Raw genomic sequence first — 12175 nt, 5'->3', positions numbered from 1 at the left:
TTTGTGAAGTATTTTCAATTCGAATCTAATTTTGGCCTATTCGATGGCCGAAGTACCCAAAAATTACTTTGAAATTCGAAGTTTTTGAAATCGAAAATTCACTTCGACCCTTAGTAAATGGGCCCCATAGTGAAACTGGAGTCAGTAATGTCTAATTTTTCAATAGAAAGGAAACAAGAACAGTACAGTAAAAAAAGATGAAAACACGGTGTATGGTCCTGATAGGCAATAGGAGATGTAATGTCCAATAGAAATGTTATAGGGAAGACTATACATTAGCAGACATATTCAGCTCGTTGAGAAAAAGTTAGGTTATGGATCATCATATGAAAACTTGATCACATGATAAACAGCGAGATAAGAATTGAATTTCATCTCAAATTGAATCTGGTCCATCAGTTTTTACTAACTGAATTGAATCTGGTCCAAACAGAAAATCAGAAGAGATGAAAGCTGAAACTGAGGCGGGATAACAGATAATAACACAAAGAAAAGGTTACAGAGTAAACAAAGTGGAAAAAAGAAGCACAAGCTGCAAGTGAACAGGGGAAGTAAAAGAGGCAAAGAATCAAAATGCAATATTTTGTTATAATACACAAAAGCTATGAATATCTTGTAAATTATATCCTTATAAACGGTGAGTTCTGATGTCATCAGTTATAAACGGTGAGTTCTGATTTCATCAGTTATAAATGGTGAGATCTGATGTCATTTGTCACATGACTCAATGAAACTTGTGTATTATAATAATTAAATTACCCCCAGTTGCAAAATATGAGGATATTAGAAGTTACCAAGGAGTTCCATGACCTGTATAAAAACACTCGGCCTCGTATTTTTATATGGTCTTGAAACTCCTCTGTAACTTATAATATCCTTATATTTTACAAGAGGGGTACTTTATTCACTATATAATGCTCTTTTAAGGGACAGAGCTTATTAGAGAGAGGGTAGGGTAAGGTAAGAGAAGAGTTCATAAGGAAAATGGAATTAGAATACCACTATTATTATTATTATTTAGGACATGACTACAAAATACCTTACCTCACTATTGTAGATGGCATAGATCAAGAATATATACAGCCCCTACCAGGAGACAAAAAACATTCATTGATATATCTGTAGTGGTAGAAATGCAGACATAGATTTAGACATACCATTTAATTGGTGAATGTTAAAATTTGTTCATGTCAGACAAGCCACTTAGCACTTACAAGACTATGTTTGACATGGGAACTATATTTACACATCAACCCTTTTAGGAACAAGTTAAGCCAGGGCGGTTAAATAAAAATAAATTGCATAAAATACATCACATTAAATTGCATTAAGTAACGGCAAAGGGCTACTGGCAGGCCAGGGTAATGCCGCCTTAATAGTGTTTTCTGTTTCGTTGCCTGTTTTGTGTTCAGTTGTCCTTCTAGCTTTAGTTGCATTAAGTATTGTTGCACAGTTACATAGATCCCTGTAAAAGGTAGAGGGAAGTACGATAAAGCCAACAAATTTTACTTAATAAATATTCAATTGAAAGAAAATCCCTTTATTGGCTAGTTGAGAAGATCAATGCTGCAAGACATCAGAGCATAAATGTTTCATCCTTGTATGCAGTCGTACTTTACATATTATAATCATTCTTCTTGTATAGCATAAATTAATTTTACGTCACTGTTCACCAGAGGGGTTGTGAAGCTGCTCTTCCTAGAGGTGTTCAAGGCCATAAATGGAACTGTCCAATGTGAAGGCTGGTTAGACACGATTTGGAAACGTATGAAGTTCTAAAAAGGTAACCCAAAGAACTAGCTTCTATGACAGATGAAAATTATAAATGCAAACAACTATTAAACAACTATGTTTAATTTAAAAAGGACGTTTATTATACAGCTTTTTGTGTCTGGGTGACAGGTCCACTTTAAAGGGGTTGTTCACCTTCCAACACTTTTTTTCAGTTCAGTTGGTTTCAGACAGTTCCCCAGAAATAAAGGCTTTTTCCAATTACTCTGTTTTCTATGTGTGACAGTTTTTCTCATATTGAAATGTAAAGTTTCACCAACGCTGTAAGGGGCAGATTTATCAAAGGTCGAGCTGAAGTTTCGAAGTAAAAAACTTCAAATTTCAAGCTATTTTTTTGTGTACTTCGACTAGGGAATAGTCATACTTTGATTCGAATTTGAAAAAACTTCGAAATTCGAAGGCTGAATTTTTTTGAAGTACTGTTTCTTTAAAACTTTGACTTCGACCATTCGCCACCTAAAAGCTGCTGAAGTGCTGTTTTAGCCTATGGGGGACCTCCTACAACCCGTATGGAGGCAATTGGGGGAGTTTGGGAGATCGAAGGTCGAAGTTAAAAAGACATCGGATCAAAGTACGATCATACGATTCGAAGTAGGCCGAATTCAGCCCACATCGACCCCAAAAAACCTTCGACCTCCATTCGATTGGTCTTTTTGAATTCGAAGTTCGATTTTTTTTTTTAACTTCGACCTTCGATAAATTATGCTGCTATAGTCTTAGTTCTCCAGCAAAGACAGATCTGGTAAAGGAAACAATTGGTGTAAAAAATAAGAATGTACCAGTGTGTTATACTCATTTAGATATAGAAGAATTGTGCTTAAAAAGTAGTGTTTCGGCTGATTTATTGAAAATTTCTGCAAAACCCCTAATGATCCCTCCCTGCTCCCTGAATTCCCAGGCTGTGCAGAGGAGCAGAGTGCTCACTGCACTGTAGGACAGGAACCAGCAGCTAGCAGGACCATATGTTACTCATAATTGCCTACAAAATTAGGGTTTTTTTCATTTATCCTACATGTCTCCTTTAATAACTGGTTTCTCTAATATTGTATAAAAAGTCTGAGCCATCATGGCAGAGAATAGAAAGGGACAGAAAAAGACTGCTTTCAATAGCAATACATACAATATACAAAAAACATAGAAAATCTGCAATGAATGTATATCGCAAAGTTGCTTAGAATTATGTTTTCTTTTATTAGGCAAAAATTATTTTTTTGGGTTTGATATACACTTTAAGTAAGGATATAACCCCCTGATTTTTTTGAAAGGCTTAAAAGGGGCCAACTTAAAGGTAATAGAGATGAATGTTGGTATTTTGTTTCAGACAATTCGATAAATTAAATAATGTTAATTAGGGCGGGAGGAGAAAGCAAGAGAGGGATTACTTTTTAGTGGACTGGGTTTTCAAGAGCCACTGCTTTTGCTGTACTCTGTACTCGAATTTTTAACTACACAATGCTTTAACGGAATGCTTGGGTTCTGCTAGAACCTAATCTTAAGATAGCATAATGTGCTGGGGTGATAGTATCCACTTTTCCCAAAAGAGCCATATGTTAGATTTGTAGCATTTTTCTGCCTTGCTATGGACGCCAGAACCTGCTACAAGTGTGAAGGTGGCCAAAGTATTTGCCCCTTTCCACGTTAGCTCTCTTTATAGCACACCTATATGGAGCCCGAGCATAAAAATCTGACTAGCCACGCATTAGCCCTATGTAAAGGTGGTGAAGAATTCTCAACCCAACTGAACCTCCAAACATCAATCAGCAGAAGGTATGCAAGATTTCCTCATGTTATTTTATCGGTTTTACTTTAAGCGTATTGCATGAAAACTGTCAGTGTGGGTGCCACTAACTACTTGTTATGTCAGTGTTTATGTCACGCATTGAACCATAACAGGATATAAAAAAACAGAACATAAAAAAAACAGAACAATGCATATTCTATTATGCTCATGCACTAATTGCTGGTGAGGTTATGCGCTTAACACTTCTTTTCAGCACAAAGCTATCTCATGCTTGCATTCCCAATGCTTTTTAGCCATAGAGTTCTTTGTCAGCTCCCTACTCATGTAACTATAGAAGGATGACACTTTATTTAAAGTGTATGTTTCCAGAGTTGATTGCATATTTGAAAATTGCGGTTGGCATGTGTTCTTTACAAGAACAAAACTGAACTGTTTTAACAAAGGCAAAGCTAATGGACTTCAAAGTATGTCTACGTAGCAAACACATCAGTTTCTGTTCTAAGCATTTCTTGTTTATTTTTAAGGCAGAGGCAAAACAATATTTTTTGGGACTCATTTACTAACACTAGGCAAAACTGAACCTGGGCAGTACCCAATGGCAACCACTCAAGTATCAAAGGCCCAGTTACAAGTGCCCTTTAGGCATTCAAGACATGCTGCCTTGACACAGAACTCCCTCATAACAATTTTTTTTTTTAATATATTTTTTAAAATGGTGGAGGCTATATTATTTCAAACAATAGAGTATATATATATATATATATATATATATATATATATATATATATATATATATATATATATATATATACACAATAAAACCAATGCTTTACATATTTACTCGTGTGCAATGATCTTCTCCCATCTAAGAACAGGCCATACAATAAAACCAATGCTTTACATATTTACTCGTGTGCAATGATCTTCTCCCATCTAAGTTCAGGGACTGCCTTTTACCTCTTTTGTGTGGATCATCTCTATGCATAAAAGAGTACACAGTATGCGAAACATTGATTCAGTCTTGTTGAAGCATTAACAATAGTGACAAAACAAAAAGAGTGTCATCAATATGCTTTGTTGGTTAGTCTATGGTGGCCACCATGCAACATACAGCAATTCAACAGTCTGCAGGGTAAAACATTAGTGCTCTTTCTATGAATATTTTACTTCTAGGTGTTTCAACGGCTATTGCCAACTAAATACAATTTGAATTCTCCACTGTTCACATTTGAGATACAGCAGGACAATTTTTTTCCATTTTGGTAACCACATTTTCTGTTCTGTTTCTCTGCAAAATTTACCTCCACAGTGTAGCTTAATGCGTTGTCTCTTCTTTTTCTAGTTACCTGGTTTGGCTAACTCAAATGCTTTTTTGTGTTCCAGCATTGTTATGCTGATGATAGTCATATACAACTTTTCTCCAACAAGAAGGCCATTTTTTGCTGCGTTTGCTTGAATTCATTGTACAATTATTCAATTACAATTGAATAAGCCTCAGCCCTTCACTGCCATTAACATCTATTCTGGATCTTCTGTATTTCACCTACAACCCATTTGACATTATAACTCATTTCACTACTGCAATATTATTTTATGCTACTTTACCTCCCATAAAGTAACAAAACTTAGACACAAGCCATACAGGTTTACTAGAAAACTGACTTTATATCAATCGAGTGAAAGAAAAATACAATTTCAAATAAGGCATTGGGAAATTGTTCAACAAACTGTGTGATCAATTATGGCTTGCCTTGCCAAATGCTCCACAAAAATATAAATACAGTTGAGCTCATTTTTAAACTCAAATACAAGGAAGTGACTTTTGCTGTGGCAAGTTACATATATATGACAGGGGTCCCCAACCTTTTTTTACCCATGAGCCACATTCAAATGTAAAAAGAGTTGGGAAACAACAGAAGCATAAAAAAGTCCATGGGGGTGCCAAATAATGGCTGTGAGTGGTTATTTGGTAGCCCCTATGTGGACTGGCAGCCTACAGGAGGGTCTGTTCAGCAATATCCCTGGTTTTTATGCAACTAAAACTTTCCTCCAACTTAAGAATTCAAAAAGAAGCACCTGCTTTGAGGCCAATGAGAGCAACATCCAAGCAACATGTTGCTCACGAGCCACTGGATGGGGATCACTGATATATGAAATAAGCATAAATTTCACTATCAAACACTGACTTCTAAATACTCATACTATAATGCATAAATGAACCACAAGTACACATTCCAACTCATCACCAAGGCCGCCTGGTTCCACCTCAGATGGAGGGAGGATTAAAAAGCAAACTCTGGCTGAACTACAGTCATATTCACATGCAGGACATTTATCAACTGAGCAGAGTGAAATGCTGAAAGTATTTTTATTTTCATATTGATAACAAACAGAAGTTGTAGGTGTTTGATGACTTTTCACTTAAACAAGGGCTCCAAGTTCTCCACCCTTTCACACTGCTAGGACACTACATAAGAACCTGAGTGTGGCTCCGGCAGTATTCTTCTTGAACAAAAGTCTAACAAAAGATGTAGGCTAGTAATGTTGTACACAGCCTATCAATTTACCCAACTTTTATTTTTATACTGAACAATTCCTTTAACACCTATCTAAGCACAGAAAGGTCCATTTCAACATTCAAAGCTGATTGTCAAGACAGGGTAAAGATGGTGCCATGGACAGGCAGTTGGCCTTCTGCGTATTTTATGGATTGCTGCAAATAAAGGCATTGTCTGTCTCAATATGAATAAATGCTTGTGGAAATTCACTCAAAGAATGATCCCTTTTGCAAAATGAAAGATAGTGAAACCCTGAAAAATGACAGCATATATTGCTTGTATGTTGTTTACAGAACAAAAATTATTGTCAATTAGGAATGCACAGAATCCACTATTTTGGATTCAGCCAACCCCTGAATCCTTCGCAAAAGATTCGGCGGAATACCGAACCGAATCTGTATCCTAATTTGAATATGCAAATTGGTAAAAGGTACAGTTTTATGCACATTTCCTATATAAACCCAACTGAATGAGCTCATGTCAGAAATCATTATATTTTGCAGTTTTTACAGTTTCCCTAAAGAGCCACTAACACCAATTAAAAGGATTTTACATGCACTTTGTAGGCGAGGGTAAATATATAATTTATGGCTTATGGATAAATCCTTAAAACACATGTAGGATGAAAAGACATGACACATAAAACAATACTGCTGCCTAAAAGAAATATTGTATTTGTAGGTGTGGGCCAAACATGACATAAAATTGAAAATATTTAATTTATAATTAATCATTAGTGATGGGCGAATTTATTCGGCAGGCGCGAATTCACAGCGAATTTGCGCGATTCGCCGCCAGCAAATAAATTTGCGAAACGGGCGCAAAAATTCGCCGGCGTCAAAAAACAGACGGCGCCGTCAAAAACTAGACTGTCGCCGTTTCGCAAATTTCGCAGATTTTTCGCCGCAAATTCGCCCATCACTATTAATCATGTTACTGGCCCTTTTTGTTAAATTGCTCTTTATTAGAATAAGGAAACATGGCATTAAAAAAAGCCATTTTCCATCTGTAACAATAACTACAATACCTATAACTTCAGATTTCATTTCTGCTCTGAAAAAAACACTTTTTTTTTCATTATATTTGTATTCATCTGTTGACCTTTGGAGTTATTTGTACAGTATGATTAAAGTACCACTTAGGTAAAGAATAAGCAAAACATTATTAACTCGTGACTGTTTGTCTGTACATCTGTGGAAATCATATTAATGTCATTTTGTTGTTGAAAAATCTATGAGCGTATGAATCATTGTAATCAGAATTGAAAGAGTCAAGAAAAAAATGGAAATTCAGATCTTGAAAGCTTTGAAAAATAAACATACTTGTGATGTGCCCTTAATCGTTCTAGCCAACTGTGTATAGTTAGGATTTCCATTAGCTGTTTTGGCTGAACAGTGAATTCATTGCAAAATAACCTGCACCATCCTAAAGAACTAAGAAAATGCCTAAACTGGGCAACTTAAAAGAGTGGTTCTGGTCGTGCTAAAGTTCATTCTAGTTAAGGTGGACATACACTACTAGATCCTCTTGTTTGAGTCGCTCGATTCTGGCACCACTAGGGTCAACATTTGGCTCATGCATTGGATGTATAGAGACCTGTTAGACAAGGTCAACAACAATGTACAGGTATTGGATCACTTATCCGGTAACCCTTTATCCGGAAAGCTTTGATTTACAGGAAGGCCATCTCCAATTCACAGGGACACCTACTAAAAGGCAAAGCGGACAATTCACTAGCGAAAAAGCTCAGCGCTAGAGAAGTTATGCACCGTTACGCCAGACAAACGATTGCTACTGTGCAAATTTATCAAATGGCGAACTTTCCAATATGTTACCCTTTTCGCCAGAGTCTGTTTCACCAGGTTGTACCTGGCGAATTGATAAGATGAAGCTACAACCTCAACAATATTATGTCAGTGACATCATATCCTATATGTCAAACAAGTAATAAAAAAAGACAAAACGCTGGCATTTTTTCACATTTTAATGTGGGATTATGTTTAAAAGTTGTAACTGTTTAAATATAAACCATTTGCTATATTTGTTTCAGAGTGTGCTCCTGTCTAGAACAATAGAACTCTTTTGTCGTTATTTTGCTTCCTTGGACATTCTTATATGGCCACTTCCAGCTATTTTACCAACAAAAACAAATAAAGACATATATATATGACCTGTGTATGCCCACCATATTTAAATTGACGTAACCATAACTATGTGAATGAAGTTTTGCTAGGAAGAAAGCAACGCTAGCGAAAATTTGTTTAGAAATGGGCGCTCTGAAACGTTGCCAGCGTTTATCTGCCAAGACAAAACTTCGCATTTTGATAAATACACGTATTCTCTGTGAATTATGTCTGACGAAGTTGCACAAAGTGCGGCTCAGCCTTCCGAGGCGAAAATTCGTCCTTTAGTTAATCAGCTCAATTTATTTAAAACTTTGCCTTTTTCTTTGTAATAATGAAAGAGTACCTTCTCCTTGATGCCAACTAAGATATAATTAATCCTTACTGGAGGCAAAATAATCCTATTTGGTTTATTTAATGTCTAAACTATTTCTTAGTAGATTTAAAGGATGTGGCAACTGATATTACACATAGGGGCAGATTTATCAAATGTGAATTTAGAGCTTAATAAATAATATCTCACCCACTTTCCATTTCATTCCTGCAAATGGGAAGGGAGAGCAAAAACTCTATAAACATTTTTATAAAGTCACCAAGGAGTTACATAACAACATAAACGCATATGGCAGCAGACAGCATGCCTCACAAAACACAGAATATGCAGTTCCACACAATTTTAGAGTGCTCTACCGATGTGCCTTTTCAAGTGTCAGGTGCTAAACAGTCTGTAAGACCCCCCTGTTCAGGGTCAGAACAAGCCATAGGAAAATCCAAAATCCTTTGCCTTTACGATTCTACAATATTAGCTTATACTGAAGCAGATGCAATCCTCATTCTGGGTCAGGAACAGAGCAATAACACCTTCCTGACTGAACCTACTGGAGAAAATCTTGCTCGGGAATTAGAGAAGGAGAAAAAGACCCCTGGAACTTCACTCCATCACACTCAAAAGCCACTATTTTTCAAGACAATACAGACTTCGTCAGATGCTACAAAAAGATTGTGAATAAATGCTCCTTTGATATACTCCCTGCTCAATATAGAATATTTACAAAATATCATCCCTAAAGTTGAATCACATATAAAAGAAATTGAGCAGCAAGCAATATGCACACTCCGTTCAGAGGTGTTGAAAGAAATCACTACCCAAACTGAGGAAGCAGTTGTCAAACATCGCAGAACTGAGTAGGTTCATTTCATAGAAATCCCGAGGACTACAGAGTGGGCAGCGTATTTAGACACTGCATACACAGAGAAGGCAACCGCAAGTGAATAAACAACTCAGTTGGAGAACAACAGGTGATCGCACGACCGAGAACGCTACAGAGAGAACCACCTCTTCATCTTTATTATATTAATAAAGATGATATTCATATTAGGGGTATACTTATAAAAAGAAACAGGTAAACTTTGAGTAATACCGCATTTATCATACCCTGTAGAACCTTTAACAAAGTTGTCTTTTCTAGAAATACAGTATGTAAGTTGATACAGAAGCTGGGTTATGCAGATTATCAATTTTAAATATTAAAAAGGTTAATTAGGGCATTTGGCCTAAAGAGAAAGTAACTTTGTCTTACAGACATCCCAGGGACACTCTCAATTTTGCTGGCAAAGGGATACCCATGGGGTAGAATATTTAATAGAAAATTGCCTAATTAGTTGGCAAAAGCAGTTAGACCTTACAAAAATAATAGTAGCTAAGGCAGATTTGGACATTTAGGATAGGTTTCTAAAGGATTCAAATGGTTAGAATTTTGGTCTTAGCCAGCACAATCCAAACAAAAATTGAAGCTATTTAAGTCACTACTTTGGTTTTGGGGCATATTTCTTGGATAAATTGTGTATTCGGGAATGGCTAGCACAATGGCATAGTGGAGGCTTATTTGGATGGCAAATATGAGCATAGTGCAGGCATTATGCAATTGATCTGCTCGGAAGCAATGATTGCTGTTTAAGGAAAAGAAAAAAGGGACGAAGAAGTAATAATTGTACAGTTCATAATAGCCAAGGAGGAGGGCCTCACTAGAAATACTTTGGGCAGTTCATTTGATGCCAAATTATAGGTAAATTACAAATACAAATAAAATTATTCTGGTCAGCTTTAACATTAGTGTTAGGGACTATTTTGGGATAGGGGAAGAGTCTGGAGGTTTGTAAAAAGCGTACATCAGAATATAGAAAACTCAGTCTTGTGCTTAATCAGAAAGTAAAAAATCAGTTAGACAAAGGTAACTGGATAATCATACAAAAACAACAAGCTGAAAATTGCCAGTGGAAGGTTATACAGGAATTTGTAGCAGTAAAAGTAAAAGACAGTGGCCTATTTCTAAGGCATAAGGCTTGTACGGTGTTACCCAGATACCAGTTTACAGTGATTTTTTAAAAGGTTAGGGACAATTGTTGGTTGGGATAATAATAAACAGAGTATTTATTTGCTTAAAGGAGAACCGACCCCTTTATATTAAAATCCCCTACACCCCTACCCTACATAGACCCCCTCCCTGGCGCCTATGAACTTGGATGCACTGAATCTGCAACGAGGGGTAACTAAAGAGGGGCATCTACCGAGGGTAACACCTAGGCTGGGGGGAGCAGGGAGGGGGGTCTATGTAGGGTTACAAACTGTATGCAGGGAAGAGAAATGTGATATGGATTATTAAGTGATTAGCCAAATATTTTATGGGCAGAATGGAGTGCACCTCTCAGACTTTGGTTTGGATATTTTAAATGCCAATTTACAGGATGGCATTGAAAAATTGTTGGGTCCAGAGTCACAGATAGCACTTTGAGGTCACTGGCAATTAAATGACCCTAGCAACCATGCACTGATTTGAATAAGAGACTGGAATATGAACAGGGGAGGGTCTGAACAGAAAGATGAGTAATAAAAAGTAGCAATAACAATAAATATGTAGCTTTACAGAGAATTTGTTTTTGGATGGGGTCATCGACCCCCATTAGAAATCTGTTAAATGAGTCAAAAGAAAAAGGCAAATAATTTAAAACAAACTAAAAAATAAATAATGAAGTCCAATTGTAAAGATGCTTAGAATTAGCCAGAATTAGCTTAGAATTTGTCTTCATAGGGCAGTAAAAATTGTATACCTTCTATACAGTAATGGAACTTCAAAGTATGACATAATTGAGCAGTGATAATGACATCACTATGTATCATTTTCAAGAATTAAAGGACACATTACAAAGATATAACCTACAGTTTATTTAATTACTTTAAAATAAAAAAAAGTAGTCCACAAAGTCTGAATCAATGTGTGCTTTTTTTTCCCTTCGTGTAGTTTGTATTTCTGACGAAGGGCTGGTAACAGTCAAAACACTGAGTACATTTATATAAAACTAAATAAGAGGATTTCTTACCTGAAATGAGTTTAGTACAATAAAGACATATGCCCAGACTATACTAAGATGAACCAAAACACCACACAACCAGGTCAGTCCAAGCACAGGAAGAAGTACCACAATAGGTTTGGCAGTGGCCCTGTAAAAAAAAATAGTATTGTAAATTACAAAGTATTATTTAAATACTGGTAATAAATACAAGTTATCACAAAAAAATTGGTGGATTTTCAAAAACAATAGCTCCACTTGTTACTGAAATATAACCAATTCTAGGGCCACATTTGTGACTTTGTTGTCTGTTAGGGTTCTGTCTGAGCTTGCTTCAGTCAAAAGCAAAGAATGCAATATATCAACAGCATCATTATGTTGCCAAGGGCTGAAAGATTGAAAGCCCCTGCGACATTGCAGCTCACATCCTACAATCAGGCCTGGATTTGTGGGAAGGCCACAAAGGCCTGGGCCTAGGGCAGCAGGATTTTAGGGGCGGCATACCACTCTGCATCCATATTGGTTCTAAAACACTGGGGAAATGCAGGAGATTTGATTTTTTTAAAAAAATTTCCCCAGAACCAATCTTCAGTGTTGTCTACCAGAAGAAATTT

The 12175-nt window shown here is 36.4% G+C and overlaps 1 protein-coding gene across 2 annotated transcripts in view; it reads right to left on the bottom strand.

The window, feature by feature from the left end:
* LOC108698872 (adhesion G-protein coupled receptor D2) overlaps window positions 1-12175 on the bottom strand; it is an 81631-nt gene that overhangs the window by 31859 nt on the left and 37597 nt on the right. For both annotated transcript variants that reach the window (XM_041572492.1, XM_041572491.1), the window contains 2 exons: window positions 11592-11712; window positions 1045-1086 (listed from right to left, as the gene is read on the bottom strand). In XM_041572492.1, the coding sequence (XP_041428426.1) occupies window positions 1045-1086; window positions 11592-11712 (163 nt within the window). The remainder of the gene's footprint in view (window positions 1-1044; window positions 1087-11591; window positions 11713-12175) is intronic.

This window comes from Xenopus laevis, chromosome 8L, assembly GCF_017654675.1.
Source record: "Xenopus laevis strain J_2021 chromosome 8L, Xenopus_laevis_v10.1, whole genome shotgun sequence".
Lineage (NCBI taxonomy): Eukaryota > Metazoa > Chordata > Amphibia > Anura > Pipidae > Xenopus > Xenopus laevis.
This window is presented reverse-complemented; position numbering and strand designations above follow the sequence as displayed.